Raw genomic sequence first — 18511 nt, 5'->3', positions numbered from 1 at the left:
TCATTTTTTAGTTTGGTGGGAGGGAGGTAGTTTTGTTTTTACAGTAGTAAAGAGTTTATTTAACAAAGAAAAAGTAAAAACTATTCAAGAGAGTGAGCAGTGGGACCTGGAAAACAGTGATCCCTCATTCTTTAGTTTTGACAAGTGATTTGCTTGTTGGATATGTCATCTGCACCATAGTTCTTGCTATGGCTACTTACAAGACAATTTCAAGTATATTGGATTCACGGTTGCCTAAGTGGAGAAAAAAAACTTTTCAGCAACTTTTATGCTGGTGCCTCAGTAATTCCTTCACAGAAAAGCAAACTACAGATTTTTTTTTTCTTAGCCATAGGTTTTGTGACAGTATTTGGGGAATGGATGGATCTGTATGTTTCCCTAGGAGGGAGAAAGAATAATCTACATATACATACATTGTGATAGCACATGAGATAGATGCCTAGGTTGGACATTAAACTAAAGAGAAACTAATTCACCTGTACACTAGCATCTTCTTAACAAGCACTGAAAAGGAGAAGTCTGAGATTTGGTCCTGGACAATTTCTAAAAAGTACTCTTTAGTCTGGATCTTCGTGTGGATGTTAGCCTCAGTCCTAGAGCACTTTGCACTGGCCCCAGAGAGCAGACATTCTCATTCTTCCTGTGGCAGCTGATTCTGTGGTGCCAGTTTCCATGTCTTCTCTCCATAGGCTTTATGCAGCAAAGTTTTCACATTGCATCCATACTGTAGGAATCAACTATAGACCAGAGACAGATCACAATAGTGTCAGCAGCTGGGCTATAGTTCCCAGAACAGGTTGGGTCTCAGAAACTCATTTTCTAGGCACTCTATCACTGAGCCACACCCCTAATCCAGAAATCTAGGTTCTAGATGTTGATCTCTGAAACTAACATTTAGGAAGAGTCGGTTGCCTTCTTTATAAAACAAAAGAACTTTTGGAGTTAGTTTAAATACTAATAGTAAAGATTGACTTTTCTTTAACTTGACTAACTGGATTAAGACAGGAAAGAAGTTTTTAGCCTCTAAAGAAAGTATGGGAAAGAAGAGAACATTGTAAAATGGTACACAGAGGTACAGAGCTATACAAAGGAAGTAAGTGAAATGTCTTTCTAGTGCCAGGAATCTGGTCATTTCTCCTGGTTTCCAGATTTTTGGGGCTGGGATAACTCAGTAAGCTCACTAGAAACTGGTGTCTCTAACATTGGTTTTCAGATATTAACTGTCCCAAGTCTTTTAGATACTAAAAGCAATGAGGAATATCTGGGGGGAAAAAAAAAGACTGAGATGTGGTCTGAGGAATTTCATTTTCAATGCTCCCAACAGTTCTAAAATGCTATTTATTTGTGTCTGTAAGTTTGTACATAGTAATACCAATCTCACTGTTGCTGAAATTTTGTTTTGGGTGGCTAGTTTGAATTTTGTGTTTAAAATTAAATGCTTTGGATGATGTCATTTTGACACATGTCATTTCAGACAGCATATGACCCCTTTATTATGGTTATTTTAGCACATGGTGATAGCCTACAAACTGAGGGGAGACTGACTTTTGAGTTTCTTCACTACTAGTTGTTTTAGTCATTTGTCCTTGTACTTACTGTTGGCTTCAAAAATGCAGAGTGAATGGATGAGTGAAAAATTAGTTTAATACATTGTTATTTGAGTTGGGGTTTTTTGCAGGATAATTGTATTTTAATTGCACTGGTACATTGAACATGTCAGTGTCTATATCACTGGACCAACAACAGCCTTTTCTGGCTACAGGGTGCCTGATGATAATGTTTTGATTTTCCTTTGGGACTCAACTGCGTAGGTTGTTTGGGGGAGGGCTGTTTTTTTGTTGTTTTCCCCTCCAACAGTGGGGGAGGGGTTACAGGTGATAGATCATTGATGTCATTGCAATTGTTATTTTTTAAAATAAATTTATAAAAATACTAAAAAAAAATGACTTCCAAGAGTCTGCATCCCTTGAGTTCCAGGTTGTTTGTAATACTGAAATTGTTCTCTGGCCAGAAATGATCTGTTTTCAGAATCACTGTGATAGCCAAAACCACCCTCCCCCCCTCTTCCCCACCCCCCGAAAAAGGAAAAAACCTACTTTCCTAAGTTGTTGAATATCCACAGCATGCCCAACCTGTTACTTCTGTATACTCTTACAGGAATATGAGCAACCAAAACCATCACCAAGTCTTGGAACTAGAGAAAAGCAGACCCTGGGAGCTGTCTTGAAAGGAGATGGAATGGACCAATCCTGACACTGCCCATAGAACATTTCCTTAGTAAATCCAGGGATGGCCCAAATTTCTACTCTGCACATACAGGAGGAGACTTAGTGTTTACCCCAGACGACCCGCTTCATCCTGGAAGCTTCACACGCGACTCCTCCGGGAAGTGCCGCTTGCCCTTCCCCCACGCTCACTCCCGGAAGTCAAAGCTAGAAGGAAGTAGGTAGGAGGGGCTCCTGGAAGGCCCGCGCAGATTGGTTGGTGGGAGGTCCCATCTAGAGTCACCGATGCGGATTGGCTGCTTCTTGGAAAGCACCTGTTTCCGGTAGCGCCGAGGGACGTCTCGCCACCCCCATGGCGACCAGCGAGCCGGAGGCGGGGCCGCCTCTGTGGCCTGTGGAGGCCCGGTTGGCGGCGCTGCTTCCGGACCTGCTGGTCTTTAGGAAGCCGGCGGAATCAGAACCCGAACTCTCCACGTCCCAGGGTGTCCTTCTAGGCGTCCACGTGACTGGTGAGGGCGAGGGCGGCCCGAGGGCAGCCATAGTCCCTGAAAGCCGGGATGACGTCCCGGCGCCTCGAGGCGCCACCACCGCGGGACCTTCACGTCGGCGAACTCGCCCTTCTTGACTCCGTGTAGCTCTTGGGTTCACTTCTCAAATGACGAAATTGACAGCAGGGTTGTGCAGAGATACTCAATGCATTTTCCCCCAACGCGGGGGTCTTCTAATAATAAACCTTTGCATATATATATAATACGCATTATATATTATATATTATTATATGTATAATTATATAATAATATAACATATTAATATGTTTAAATGTTATATATTATATATTTATAAATAATATATAATTGTGTATTATATGATTGTGTAATAATATAATATGTTATAAATTTTATATATATATATATATATATATATATATATGTATTCTTTTTCCTCTTTGTTTTGTGGAACTGAGGAACCCGGGAGCTCCCACTTGCTAAGCAGGTGCTCTACCACTTAAGCCAAGTCCCCAGCTCACTTAATTTCGTCCCTTGGAGACATAGGTTTGTGCCTGCCGTTTTTTTTTTCTTGATGCCAGGTATCTAACCAGAGATTCATTCACAAGTATTTATAAAGTATCTGTCATGAAGACAGGAGGTGCCTGTCCTTACCACTTGAGTTCTTTGCGCTTCAATCCAATCCCCTTTTCAGTGTTTTCTCTTTCTCAAACAAGGACAGAATGATAGCTTGCTTCAGCCACAGAGCCTGAGGAGAACAGTCTTTGGCTCACATAGAAAAAAGAGAGAGGCAGGAGAAGGAAGTAAAGAAAGAAAAAGCACTTATAAGTGAGGCAGCAGTTAGTCTGGCCCTGAGTACTTCCTAAGTAGCATCATACTTGATAGATAGGTCAAGGGATTCACCTTGAAAGGATCCTATTCCTTTAGATTCACCTAGTGTGTGGAGGGAAGAGGGCCTAAAGGTTTAAACATTGAGACTTAACAGTAATCTTTGCTTTGTTGGTCAGGGTTTACAGCATTAATGGATAGGTTCAGACTGACCTGCAAGCCGGAACATGACATGGAAAAACTGGCCCACATCTTCAGTTATTACATTAGTGACATCGTAGAGCGTGAGTGATCGTTTCAGGGGACCCAGGAGGTGTGGTTCTGGGCTCCTGAGGGTTTGTTTTCAAGGAAAGACCATGGAGTACTTTAAAATGAATAACCATAGGGTTATGAATTTATTTAGTGTTATTGAGGCTTGAACTCAGGGCCTGGGCTCTACCCCTTAGCTTTTTTCCCCTGAAGAATGGCTCTATACAACATAATCCACATCTTCCCTTCCAGCTTTTTGGTGGATAATTCGAGATAAGAGTCTTATAGACTTTCCTACCCAAGCTCACTTCAAACTATGATCCTCAGATCTCAGCCTCCTGAGTAGTTAGGATTATAAGTGTGAGCCACCCATTTTCTGGCAGGGTCATTCTTTTATCATCACTCATCTTCAGTTTTACCAAGTTACTGGTAACAAGCTCGTTCTTTGCCTCTGTCTACCATTCCACTCAGTCTCACATCCTATTGACTCAATGTTCAGAAAAGGGAAAACAAATTTATTTCGAAATAAAGTATTCCACAGGTGGTCTTTTAACAATAAATGTGCCTCGTGGGTATGTATTATATTTTACAAAGCATTTTTCCCAAATAACAAGTAGGTCTCAGATCAAGTTCTGTATTCCATAATAAGGAGCTTGGATTGAAAGGTTGGAGCAGAGTAGTGACATGATCTGATTTTTTTAATGTAATTTAATTTTGGAGGCAAGGTCTTGCTTATACATTGGCTTCAAATTCACTAGTAGTCCAAGCTGGCTTCAAACTTGCAATCCTCCTGTCTCAGGGTCCCAAGTGCTACAATTTACAGGCATTAGCCACTATGCCTGTCCTCTGATTTAACTTCTTTTTTTAAAGTTAATTTGACTGCTTCATGAATGAAATTATAGGGAACAAGAGAAGAGTGAATGGTAAGATTGGAAACTGGGGAAGTGGCGCTGTGGCTCAAGTGGTAGAGCACTAGCCTTGAGCTGAAGAGCTCAGAGACAGTGCCCCAGACCAGAGTTCAAGCCACACCAAAAAAAAAAAAAAAAAAAAGAAAGGAAGAAAGAAAGAAAGAAAGAAAGGAAGGAAGGAAGGAAGAAAAACAAAGAATGGAAGCTGGAAGCAACAATTAGATCAGTCCTTAAAGAGGTGGAGATTTGGCCTAAGGTAGTATGTCCCAACTCTAAATGCACATCTGATCACTGCCTAGAATGCTTTTTACAAGCCTAGTTACTTTGATACTGGAATGTAGCTCTGTTTACCAAACATTCAGTAGGCCTTGTGTTCCATCCCCATCTTGATAACTAGCCTTTATGGCAGACCATTTAAATAGAAACTCTGGGCCCCAGAATAAGGATTCTAATAAATTTCACAGGCAGTATCAATGTGTAACCAACTGAGAAAATGTATAAAAGTACAAATAGATTTGAGGAGAATGTAGGAAAAAAGAAGAAGCCCAAGGCTTGGAGTAACAGATAAGAAAAATATGAGGAAATTTTAGTAGGGTATTTTTTAAATGTATAGAATTTTGCCATAATCCAGTATCTCTCTGGTCTTGACCCATTGTTTCTCTCTTCCTTACCTGATTTCAGATGTTCTCTGTTTTGGAGGGGATATCCTAAATATCACAGGTATTTTTAGTTTTTCTGTACGTTTAAAGAACTGTGAGTGAGGGAAGTGGTGTGTAGATGAAATCTGCCTATTTGTTCTGCATTCATTAATTAATTCATTGATCCCTGAGATATGAAGATGAGGAAACAAGTCTCTGTTTCAAAGGACTTTCCAGTTTTAGAAAGTGTTGCTAAAATTAAACTTACATATGCTTTACATTCATTTAGATTGAATGCCAGTGGAGGTATGGCTCAAGTGGGAGAATGCTTGCCTAGCAAGTGCAAGGCCCTGAGTTTTCTTTAAAAATAGGAAAGAAAGAGAAGAGAGGCTGGCAATATGGCTTAGTGGTAGAGTGCTTGCCTAGCATGCATGAAGCACCCTGGGTTTGATTCCTCAGTACCACATAAACAGAGAAAGCAGGAAGTGGCACTGTCACTCAAGTGGTAGAGCACCAGCCTTGAGCAAAAAAAGCTCAGAGACAGTGTACAGACCCTGAGTTCAAGCCTCAGGCCTAGCAAAAGAGAGAGAGAGAGAGAGAAAGAGAGAGAGAAGATGAGTAGGGAACAGAGGAAAGGAAAGGAAAATGACAGTAATCAGTCAAGTAGTTTGTGGCTCAAGTGGTAGAACACCTGCCTGAGTTAAATGTTAGGAAAATTAATTCTTTTAATACATTCTTCAGAAAAATTCATGAGAGACTAGTTCATTAGTAGCAGAAATTAAGTACAAGAGTCAAAAGCCTCCCCTCTGGAAAAACTGAGGATGATTCACATATGATATAGAGTTAGCCTTCTTTTTTTGGTTGATCGTGGGGCTTGAACTCTGGGCCTGGGTGCTGTCCCTCAGCTATTCAGCTCAAGGCTAGCACTCTACCATTTGAGCCACAGTACCACTTCCAGTTTTCTGAGTGGTTTATTGGAGATAAGAGTCCCACAGACTTTCCTGCCCAGGCTGGCTTTGACTTCAATCCTCAGATCTCAGCCTCCTGAGTAGCTAGGATTACAGACGGGAGCCAGTGCCCGGCTCTTCTCTTTTAAACAATAAAATCAGCCATAAAAGTAGATTTGAACTTGAGCCTACATTTTGTGAATTTGTTACTACCCTACTCCTCTGTTCGTTCATTGATGGAAGGAAGGTTACCAAAAGTTTTGACAAACCAGGCACCGGTGGCTCACTTCTGTAATGCTAGCTACTCAGGAGGCTGAGATCTGAGGATCACGGTTCAAAGCCAGCCCAGGCAGGAAAGTCTGTGAGACTCTTCTCTCTAATAACAGAAAAGGCCAGAAGTAATGCTGTAGCTCAAGCGGTAGAGCTGAAGAGCTGAGGGACAGCACCCAAGCCCAGAGTTCAAGCCCCATGACTGACAAAAAAAAAAAAAAATTTTTTTGACAAAGTAGTATTTTAGCCTAGCATAATTTACAGTGCTGAGAAGCTTTGCCTACGCCTTTCATAGTTTCCACACCAAATGAAGTTGATCTTGTGCAGTACTGGGGCTTGGCCCTAGGTGAAGCAAGTCTAAATCCTTGACCCCTGTCAGACTATTCTCTGTCTTTTTAGGGAATGTACTCCTGGCACTATGGACAGTGGAACAGAATCAACTGAGCGACATCATTACTCTGGTGGCCAAGTGCAGTCTGGAAATACAGGAGAAATTTGGTATCTACCATACCACAGAAGGCCAGGACCTGCAGCTAAAAATTGGTAGTAACTCCTAAAAGAATGGTTCAGTTGGAAAAGAAAAAATACTATAAAGTTTCAAGAGATGACAAACATTTATATATTTGCAACTCAGTTCAAAGGATAGATTTCTCTAATATAGAAATAGCATGTACAAATCAAGAAAAGTTAATGTAAGAGAAAAATGGGCAAAGGATGTTAATAAATGGTACATAAACAAATACAACTATGCTTGTGTGCAAAAGGATAGTCATCTGCCTTAATAAGAAAAATGCTATTTGAGAGTACATTGAGATATTCATTCTTACTTGCAGACAGGCAAAAATTCAGACATGGACAATACCAACTCTGTGAGGGTGTGAGAAATGCCCTTTCTCCTACCTGTGAAGTAGACAATGGCACAACTATGAAGGGTGGTTTGGCCATCTTTATCAAGATGACAAATGCATCTATTTTTTAATTCAGCTATGCTACTTCTCGACAGTTATCCTGTAAATACATTTACAAACCCAAAATGTAGACAAAAAGTTATTGATTACAATATGATTCATAATAAAAATTGAAAGTAATACATCTGTTGAAAATTAAATAAAATGTGTACTTACTAAAATTCTCTGCATTTTTGAAAGTATGTTCTAATATGACAATATCTCTAAGATATAATTAAGTGAAAAAAGTAAGAAAAACATTAGTCTCATAACCTTTTGTGTGATAAGTGGAAATAATTTTTCTTCTTTGTTGTATTTTAATAAATACTATGAACATACGGACAAAGCATATAAATCACCTACTGGGGGAAATGACAATCCCTCAGGGCCAGAAAAATAGAAGATAGAATAAAAGTATAGAGCAAGCCCTAGATCCAGTAAGATACTTTAATTTCTCTTCTCTCTACCCTGATTACATATGAGGAAGGGTAGTATGCTCACGGTTGTAGCAGTTTCTATTTGGTCTCTCGCCAAATAATTTGCCATTAGGACTTAGCTATACATTAGATAGCAATTTAGAGTCAAGGTACTCAGAGCTGTAAGCATTTCTTATTTCCTTCCCCTGTACGACACAAGCTTTTTAGAATGTCCATCTCTACATGTCTTTAAATGAGAAAAGAGTCTGAAACTCAGTGTTATGGTTAAAGGTCAGACTTCTTAACTGAGGACCATACTAAGTTGGCAGGAGTCATGTTGGGATTCCAGACCCCTCTCTTTGCATAGTTTTCAATTTTGTTTTGCCATCTTGTACTTCTCTTTTTTCTGACTAGGTCTGTCTGCAGGTCGGATTTCCCAGGTTATTATTGGTGATGAGCAGCGACAGTACCTCTTGGTGATTGGGCAGGATGTAGATGGTATCAGGTTAGCTCAGCGTTTGGCTCAGGCAAATGAAATTGTCCTGTCCTGGAACTGCTGGAAGCTCTGTGAGCAGTACATGTTTGAAGTGGAAATCATGAGGGAGGATGAAGCTGTGAAGGTGAGAGTCTGGCCCCATCCCTACACGGCCTTCTGAAAAGGCCTTGCTACTGGGCAATGCCATGGTGCTGTCATGGTTGGTTGACCAAACTAAGATTGAAACTGTCTCTTGGAGGAAGGCCAGAGGTGGTCCCCTACAAAAGTAGATGGGGCAGAAGAGTGTGGCTGATAAGATAAAAAGTAAACAAGGGAAATAGAATCCTTGGCCCCTCTGTTAAGGGAGTAAAGGCATTCACCTTGCGGGATGGACACAGACTTGAGCAGTTTCCTTTCTCTAGTTAAGAGATATTCGGATCATTGACCCATTTGATTTTGATGAGCATTTTGAAAAGTGCCTTGATTATCTGCCACATTACCGTACAAGTACTGGTAAGTTACTTTGCCCTTTCTACCTAAATACTCCACAGTTTTAAAGCTTCATTAAGCACATGACTGGAGACATCTTGTTTGTTTTCCTTTTCTCAGAGTCACTAAGAACTGCACTGGAATTAGATCCAGACTCTGCACTTGAACAAACACTGCGGAAGCACATAATGAAAACTCTTTTGAAGAAGGTAATTTCCTAATTCTTGAGTCAGAATGTAGACCAGTGTGTGTGTGTGTGTGTGTGTGTGTGTGTGTGTGTGTGTGTGTGTGTGTGTGTGTGTGTGTGTGTGTGTGTGTGTGTGTGTGTGTGTGTGTGTGTGTGTACACATATGTGATAGCCTTTTTTTATTGGTCAAGCTCATCTGCTCCTCATTGTAATCCCTGCAGATTTCCCCACCTACATGAAAATAATTAGTGTACCCTTGAGTCAGTTTGCTTAATCCTAGAAAATAGACAGATTATTTTCCAGTCTGTCCTATAGGCGCTAGTACCCTATTAACAGGATATATATAGCATATGCTTGGTAAATATATATTGGTCAGTCAAGTATATAGAAATGAATCAATATTGTTAGAGTCCCTTTGCATGAAATTTAATGACTAATCAACATATCAAACTATTAGGAAATATGAAAGCCTATTGGTGAATTAGACTTAAAAGTAAATAAATTTAATTCCAAGTGCACTGGTTACTATAGGTAGTGCCTGAACTTTCTTTTAAATTTTTGCCCAACACCCATAAGTTGTTTGCTCATATTCACCATGAGTTGTCAAGTTGAAATACTTCCATATGATACTGAGAGTTGAAGACACAGATAAGGTAACTTTGTGTCTTTGTAGATTGATGAAGGCCAGCCTGTGGAGTATATATCAGAATTCCGTACAGTGACTTTGGTTTTGGTCAACCTGGAGTTCCACAAGGCAGCCTGGTTGTTGCATTTGTGCCATCTCATCCAGGAGGCTGCCTTGTATATCTCTACAGTCATCGAGAAAGGGGGTGGCCAGCTGACCCAGGTCTTTATGTTTGAGAAAGTAAGTATAAAGGAGCCTGACCGATCAGTATTACAAGTAAGTAAGAAATAAGTCTTAGATGACTAGTTTATCTTGCACACATAACACAAACAAGTATAAATGCATATTCCTCCTATTTACTTCATAACAAACTTTATTATAAGTAAAGTAAGTTAAGGAATGCCATGTTTTAATTAATTTAACTTTCAGGATTATTTTCCATCTCCTTTTTTTACTCACTTCTTGTTGAAAAGCCTTTGTGAAAGCATAAAGAATGAGCTTCTGGCTCTAATAATAAGGTATGCATGGTCAGACTTTTTCTCAGACAACAAGAAAACTTGAAAAACAATATTTTCATATTTGACATGGTTATAGAAAATATAAGTAGATAGACTTAGCTCAAGATATACCCAAGAAGCTGAAAGTGATTTTTTTAAACAGTGGAAACTCACTGTGTTGCCCTTGCTGACCCTGAACAGCTGAGTAGCCATACCCTGGCACATGACACTGTACCTCACTGCAATGGATCTTAATAGCAGCTCTGTGTTGTAAATTTCAATTCTTGGAATAATTAAACCAACTTAAAAATGTTTTCCTGTTGGTCTGGCCCAGAGTATCCAGCTCATGAGCTGTGTAGAATCCTCTATTCTTAGCAGCAAGCCAGTAGTTAAGCCATATCCCTTCCCCAGATAAACTTGTCTTTTCTTCCTCTGTCATCTATCCTAGAGCTGCATGTTCCTCTGTGTTTTTGGCCTTCCTGGGGATAAGAAGCCCGATGAGTGTGCACATGCCCTGGAGAGTTCCTTCAGCATCTTCAGTTTCTGCTGGGAAAATCTTGCTGAAACAAAGTGAGGAGGAAAGTGGGACAGAGAAGAGCTTTTCGTACCCCCAGGGAGCTCTTCAGGCAGAGTAGGAGGCAGTAACAAGGAATAGGGAGTAGGAGGAGGGGGAGAATATCCAGAATGTGTCTAATAGGAAGGAAGCTTGCTTTAAAAAAAAAAGTCAGCAAATAGGAGCTGTAAAGAAATTGTTAAATAGATAGATATATGGGCTGGGGGTGGGTTTCCCAGAGGACCTGCCTAGCAAGCACAAAGCCTTGAGTTCAAACTGCAGCACCATCAAGAAAAAGAAAAGAAATCACTAGATGCAGAACTATGTACTGCATCCCCAGAGGCAAAATTAAGATAGGTTGCCAAATGATAGAGCAGGAGAGTATGGAGAAACACTTAGAAGTTTAGAACACTACAAAGAAAATTCCAGATATTCAAGAGGTAGAGATAGTAGAATCACGAGTTCCAAGCCAGCCAGCCTAGCAAACAAAGTTAGGGAGACCATATCTCAAAAACAAACACAAGGGGCTGGGAAGGTGGCTCAGTGGTAGAGTGCTTGCCTTGCAATGCATGAGGCCCTGGGTTCGATTCCCCAGCACCACATAAGCAAAAAGAAAAAAGCCAGAAGTGGCGCTGTGGCTCAAGTGGTAGAGCACTAGCCTTGAGCTGAAGAGCTGAGGAACAGCACCCAGGCCCAGAGTTCAGGCCCCACAACTGGACCCAAAAAAAAAAAAAAACAAACACAAAAAAATAGAATGGTTGGGGCTTGGCTCAAGGGGTTGAATACTTGCAAAACTCTGGTTTAAATCTCTAGTACTTACAAATGGGGGGGGACTACAAAAGACAAGCAAATAGGTAAGTTTATATAGTACAAACAGCATATCTGACTATGAAGAGGATGCTACAAAAGGTAGCATGAGAACATTGTGGGGTAATTACCTAGGAGGGAAACACAGCTTTGTGTATCTATGTGTGTGTGTGTACATGCATGCCTATCCTAGGGCTTGAACTCGGGGCCTGGGTGCTGTTCCAGAGCTTTCTTGCTCAAGGCTAGCACTCTACACCTTGAGCTACAACTCCTCACTTCGGATCTTGCTGGTTAATTGGAGATCAGGGATCTCAGATCCTCAGATCCCAGTCTCCTAAGTAGTTAGGATTACAGGCATGAGCTACCTGTGCCCAGCCAAAACACAGCTTTTGACTTCCACTCTTGATCTTTCCCCGGTCCCATTGTTTTTTCTGGACCCTATAATGAAATGTCTCACTCCTCCATATCCACTCTACCATTTTCTGCAAAATCCTAGACCTAATAAAGATAGAGGAAAATCTACTCTCCCACTCATTACATTATGACAAAGTTGGTTAGGATTATCTGGGAAGCAGTGGCTCATGCCTGTAATCCTAGCTACTCAGGAGGCTGAGATCTAAGGATCATGGTTCAAACCCAGCCCAGGCAGGAAAGTCCGTGAGACTCTTATCTCTAATTAATCATAGAAAAAGCTGGAAGTAGCACTGTGGCTCAAACTAGTAGAGTGATAGACTTGAGCAAAAGAAGCCCAGGGACAGCGCCCAGGCCAAGTTCAAGCCCCAAGGCTGAGGGGGGAAAAAAAGTTGGTTAGTGTTTTTCAAATGACCTTTTATTAATAAAAATAGAAAACCATGGGAAATGTATATACGTGGAGTCAAAAAATGGTTGCTTTCCAGTGTTAACTTTGAACCAAGGATAGATTTTCTTGCCATATTTTTTTGAGATTTGAGATTTGAAGCACTAATAGAATAATAGAATTGTATCACACATATTTAGTGCCTTAACATTTATAGAATAGTATATGCTACCAGAGTAAAATATTTTTATCTTCCATTTATATTTGAGGAAGCTAAGGACACATAGAAAGCCAGATCCTTGTTTTTCTAATATTATTTTGTATTGGCAACTCCTTCATAAAATCTAGATGCTCCCAAAAGTATCACACACATTATGTGTGTATGTATGTGTGTATAGTGTGTATAGAGTTTGTGTATGCATTACATATTGTGTGTAAACTATATAGTGTACAATATATCATGTATATTATGTATGTGCATCACACACTCATGTGTGCATGTCTTGGGTCAGTTCTAGGGCTTAAACTCAGAACGTTTCACTTGGCGTTTTTGACCACTAATGGAGATCTACCTCTTGAGCCACTTCCAGCTTTTTGCTGGTTTTGAGATCGACTTTTGAATTTGTCTGTCCGGGCTGGCTCCAAAACCTTGATCCTCAGATATCAGGCTCCTGAGAATCTAGGATTATAGGCATGAGCTACCAGTGTGCAGCTCCCTTAATGATTGAATTACTCATTTCTCTGGTCTTTAGAGGTTGTTTTACAATGCCTTGAAGGATGCCTTCTTTGACTCTTAAATCCATAACCTATGTGGTCCTCCTTTGTTTAGAATATTAGATAGGATACTGGGGTTCATCTAAACTGATCTCTTCAGGAAAACAAAGATCCAGAGAGGTTATGTTGGCAAACCAATAATATAACAGTGTCAGAGCCTGAAAGTTAGATTTCAACATCGGTGGAATTGTTTTTTCCCTTGAAGATAACTACTGAGTCAGTATTTCCCAAAATGCATTTGATAGAACCTGAGTCCCTTCTACTCTTGGTCAAGCTAAGTTCACAATGTACACTTATATTTCAAAGGTTGTAAATAGTCTTAAGGTAAAGAAATTTATTTAGTTTTACTTAGTGTTTCTCAAGTGTACTGGATCATGAAACTCTTTTTTCCAAAGAGCCCTGTAAACATCCAGAACAAGGAATGCTCTGAAGAACATATTTGGGGAAATGTTGCACTAGCCCTATGCTGAAGCTTCAATGTAAGTGTAAGTTTAGGTGGCCACGCCTATGCAGTCTCAGTAAAGGCCTCATTACTGCTCATACCACTGCATCACATTAGCTCTCACCCAGATCCCAAACTCTTCTCCACACCTCCTCGGGTCATCTTCTGTTATGTTTTTAACCTGAAATCTAGTTCCAGTTTTCTGGTGGTTAATTGGAGATAAGAGTCTCACAGACTTTCCTGCCCAGGCTGGCTTTGAACCTTGATCCTCAGATCTCAGTCTCCTGAGTAGCTAGGATTACAGGCATGGGCCACCAGGACCTGGCTTCCAGGGTATTTTTGAGACTTACTAGGTTCAAACTCAGAATCTTATCATTATGCTCTTTGAGTACCAGAAATACATATAATGTATGTCAGATAATATATGTATAGTGTATATCAAATAATATGCATCAATGTAGAATAGCTTTCTTTTTTAAAAAAAACTCAGGACTTGATAGGTGTGTATTTTAATATAGAATGTTTTGAAATACTATTTAGAAAGTATATTCCAAAGATCAGTTTGCTTCATGAATTCTTCCATCAACTGTCTTGACATTCTGATAATTGTTTTACTCTGACATTCAAGCATTATTTGATCTGTTAACTCTGTTTTGATGGCTGTTGATTGGCTTGTCATTTTTTGCTTTATTTGAGACTATAGTAAAAATAACATGATCTTGGAGGGGGCAGCTAGGTTCTCATTCTGACATTTTTACATAGATCTGGGATAATTAACTCCTTTTTGAGGGCAGAGAATTCTAGTGCTCACTAGTATAGTTTTATGTCCTGGAACAAATCAGAGCCTCTGTGAGCCACATTCTTTTTCATGGCAAATATTTTCCATGCCTTCCAGGCAGGTTGGTTGTTAATTATATCTCAAAGGATTAGATGGGGTAATCAATCAGTTCAAAGGTACTTCAAAAAGTGTATATAAAGCATCTTACAGATAAAATATTTATCTTCTTACTAAGAACAACTCTCTAACTAAAATTCCTGAAGAAGACCATTCTGTTCCTTTCAGTTACCACCCTATACTTAAATTCTTTTCTTTTTTTTCTTTTTTTGTCGGTGGTGGATCTTGAACTCTGGTCCTGGGTGCTGTACCTCAGCTCTTTAGCTCAAGGCTAGTGCTCTACCACTTGAGCCACAGCACCACTTCCGGCTTTTTTCTGTTTATGTGGTACTAAGGAATTGAACCCAGGGCCTCATTCATGCAAGGCAAGCACTCTACCACTGAGCCATCTTCCCAGTCTAGTACTTAAATTCTTTATGCTCATGATACTATTCAGAACAATAGCAACTTCTGACCTTGTCGATTCTGAGCTCTAAAACTATGCTTCTGTATCTAGAGAGTGGCAGACCTAATGCCTAACTCAGAGGCTTCTGACTTTATATTTACTCACTGTTGGATTTCTGATTCCTAGGCTTGTTTCCATCAGTATTACCAATGGACCAGTATTCTGTGGTTTGGTGGGGGCAGTAGCAAGACATGAATATACAGGTAGGATAGAACATTGGATTGTTAGTACTGTGATTTAGGGGTGAAGGTGAAAGAGGTACTCCAACTACCTTCAACCAATGCTGTCTCCCTGACACAGTTATTGGCCCAAAAGTGAGTCTTGTGGCCAGAATGATAACAGCTTATCCAGGCTTGGTGTCCTGTGATGAAGTAACATATCTAAGATCCACACTGCCTGCTTACAACTTCAAGAAACTGCCAGAGAAAATGATGAAAAATATTTCCAACCCAGGGAAGATGTATGAATACCTCGGCTATAAAAGATGCATGTAAGTATCACTGTATGGTTTATACCCATCTCTTACAGAATCAGGTCATAGGAATAGTAAGTTTTCCATTGTATGTATCTTATTACTACTGGAATAAGATTCATGCGAGAAGGTATCTATCTGTGTCTAAGACCTTCAGCTTGTGTGTTTAGTTCGTAAGAGAGTTCCTCCATGAATTTCTTGCTATCTGACAGCAAGAGAGTAGCAGTAAATCACAAATCCAAATGTTCTTTATTCTTTTCTTTGTGCACTTCACAATTTTACTTACTTCCCTGAGCCAGAATTGGTCAATACTGCTGTTCCCACATCACCACCACCACACAAATTTCTAGTCCTTAAAATCTTGCTTTTGGTCTGGGAAAGTGGCTAAGTGGTAGAGTGCTTGTCTCACATGCATGAGGCCCTGGGTTCGATTCCTTAGAACCTTAAACAGAAAAAGCTAGAAGTGGTGCTGTTAGCTCAAATGATAGAGCACTAGCCTTGAGCTGAAAAGCTGAGGGACAGCGACCAGGCCCAGAGTTCAAGCCCTATGACTGACCAAAAAAACAAAAAACAAAACTTTCTTATCCAGAACTTTGTCCCTCTTCAGTTATATGAAAGAATCTGCCAAAGAGGACCTATGTCCCTGAAGCAGTTTTTAATAGATATATTCCCTTTGTTTTTTTTTTCCTCCCAGAATGTTTGGGAAGAGACATTTGGCCAGAACAAGTAATAAAATTCACCCTTTGTTAGGTGAGTTTTCTTTTGTAACTTAAAGCATTTGTATAAAAAATGAAATACAAACTAAATACTTTTAATCTTTCTCTAAAATAGAAATCAGCCTTCTTAGTGAATTTATGTTTGTTTTGAAGAGGTCCTACCATTACTTTTCCATATTAGATATTCAAATTTCAGCTGTCACTTTAACTGAGAAGAATCTTTGTAAGTCAGAGCTTACCTATTGAGATCTGGGAATCATACTTAGAAGAGTAAAGATATCACCAAGACTGTTGCAGCTGTACTATATATTCCCTATGTTTTATTTATTTTAACCTACATTTATTATAGCTCATTATCTTCACATAATAGTGACAAACTATGAAGTCTAAATTGTTATTATGGAAAATTTTAAATACACTGTGAAAATAATCATAACCTCTACATCCATGCAGTAACTAAGTGCTTTGAATTTTGTTCCTTGAGCTTCACAACAAACCTTGGAGACCAGCATATACTCTGTTTAGTCCTGAGTAGATTTGCTAGAATGGGATGAGCATTTCCATCACAGAATGGATGGACCCTAGGGCTCTAGGTGTAGAACAGTCTTTCTTAAAGGTAGCTTCATAAATTAATTCAAATAAATAAAGTCTCTAAAGTATAGACATGTTAGAAGGATCTAATATGCCTCTTATATAGACAGGGAGAAAGAGCTGGACGTCTTCATTTTGGCACAGCAGGAGTGTTTGCACCAGAGGAAAGGAAGAGCAGTTCTATATGAGGGTGGAAAAGGCTATGGAAAAAGCCAGTTGTTGTCTGAAATAAACTTCCTAGCCCAGAAGAAAGGTCAAAGGTAAAGACTCCTGCTTTTTTGGAGCCACCTTCTTGGAGCTTTTTTCCTTATTGATGGTACTCATGTCATTAGATTCAGCATCCTTGAACATGTGTGGATCAGAGGACTCCCAATGACTGTGGTAACATTCACCAGGGTGTTGCCACTAATGCTGAAGGAAGCAGATGCCAAGCAGTACTTCTATGCCATCCAGACGCTCATGGCCATCTTCTTTGATATTGATATATGCCCCGCCTATTGTCGACAAGAGTGCCTACAAAAATATCTCTCTGGGATGATGGATGAACCTCTTTACTGCCTTTTTAATGACATCTTCTTTGTTAAGGTAACAAAGGCAATGGCTTTATGAATCAGGTTACTATTATGCATTATGGATACTCATACCCAGGATTGTCTTCTAATGTAACTCCATGTAAATGCAGCCAAACAGCACATAGTTAGTCATGACAGTTGAGATTTGATACCAAAACTTAGACTTTCTCCTTTTGGAGAAGAGTGAATTCTAAAGCTTATAATACATTTTTATGTCCTAGAACATATCACAGCCTCTCTGAGCCACAATTTTGCCATCTGTGAATGACAGTTATATACTTTAATATGATTTTTGCATGAATTTTAAGGCAGATAATATAAGAGTTTGAATATAAATTTTAAAGTTCTAAATATTTCAGTGTAGTAGCACATTCCTGGAATTACATCCAGGTGTTTTTGATTCCGGTATAATTTTTTATCCTTGAATGATATTCCTTCCCATTCCCTGCTATGGAATGTCACTTGAACCAGCATCTAGTCCTCAAAAGCTCCCAGTGATCATGAACCCATGTGATATCCAATACTGAACAAGTTAGAGTCACAATTTCATCACTTCTAACCTTATCGGGCTTCTAAGAAAGTATTTGATGTAGAATAGAGAACACTGGCCTCTGGCCAATTTGTAAAGATAGGCCCCTATTAAAACAAGCCTTGGCTAAGGCCCCAACCCTGCTAACATGTTCTAGAAAGAATCTCACTTTGGTGTTCATATCCATGGTAGTTTATTGCCTCAGCCCAGCACAGGAGAGAACATGAGATGATGTCTATTGCATCTTTTTTTTCTGAGAAGCCCCATGCACAGATTCACCCTGGCATACTTGGCGTAACTAGGCTGCTAGAACCACCCAAAGTGGCACTGATAAGTACAACTTGTTATTTGTCCTTAGTCACAGTCCTGTAAGGACTTTCCAGGGTCTGGTGTGGCAGGAAATCGCTATTTGTTTCTAATACTCAGTTAGCTTGAGATCTCATTCTCTGAACTGTGAATTAATGTTGGATTGGGTCTTGTAACTCTATGTCTAATCATACAGAAACCCATTCTCAGTCAAAACAGAATCATTGCTTGTACCCACTGAACAACCTGCATATTATAAGGTTATCACTTTGAATGCTAATTTATAATAATTTTTCTGACCAGTTTCCCTTATCGTTCAAAGTTTCACATATGGATGAACTGGCAAGACAAAAGGAGGTTAAAACATATTTTATTCAAGTGCTTCAGGAGGTGGGTACTCATGCTG

The 18511-nt window shown here is 39.7% G+C and overlaps 1 protein-coding gene across 1 annotated transcript in view; it reads left to right on the top strand.

Moving 5' to 3' along the window:
* The first annotated feature begins 2573 nt into the window (after positions 1 to 2573).
* The window catches only part of LOC122101647 (adenylate cyclase type 10-like), a 32483-nt gene continuing 16545 nt past the window's right edge, over positions 2574 to 18511 (top strand). The window contains exons 1-15 of the mRNA XM_042672113.1: positions 2574 to 2734; positions 3739 to 3843; positions 5398 to 5436; positions 6971 to 7114; positions 8349 to 8554; positions 8832 to 8922; positions 9019 to 9107; positions 9759 to 9950; positions 10656 to 10777; positions 15046 to 15122; positions 15220 to 15409; positions 16086 to 16141; positions 16805 to 16958; positions 17094 to 17283; positions 18409 to 18495. Coding sequence (XP_042528047.1) covers positions 2578 to 2734; positions 3739 to 3843; positions 5398 to 5436; positions 6971 to 7114; positions 8349 to 8554; positions 8832 to 8922; positions 9019 to 9107; positions 9759 to 9950; positions 10656 to 10777; positions 15046 to 15122; positions 15220 to 15409; positions 16086 to 16141; positions 16805 to 16958; positions 17094 to 17283; positions 18409 to 18495 — 1899 coding nt within the window. The 5' untranslated portion in view covers positions 2574 to 2577. The remainder of the gene's footprint in view (positions 2735 to 3738; positions 3844 to 5397; positions 5437 to 6970; positions 7115 to 8348; positions 8555 to 8831; positions 8923 to 9018; positions 9108 to 9758; positions 9951 to 10655; positions 10778 to 15045; positions 15123 to 15219; positions 15410 to 16085; positions 16142 to 16804; positions 16959 to 17093; positions 17284 to 18408; positions 18496 to 18511) is intronic.

Source organism: Dipodomys spectabilis, unplaced genomic scaffold (assembly GCF_019054845.1).
Source record: "Dipodomys spectabilis isolate Male_0828 unplaced genomic scaffold, ASM1905484v1 ptg000669l, whole genome shotgun sequence".
Classification (NCBI taxonomy): domain Eukaryota; kingdom Metazoa; phylum Chordata; class Mammalia; order Rodentia; family Heteromyidae; genus Dipodomys; species Dipodomys spectabilis.
This window is presented reverse-complemented; position numbering and strand designations above follow the sequence as displayed.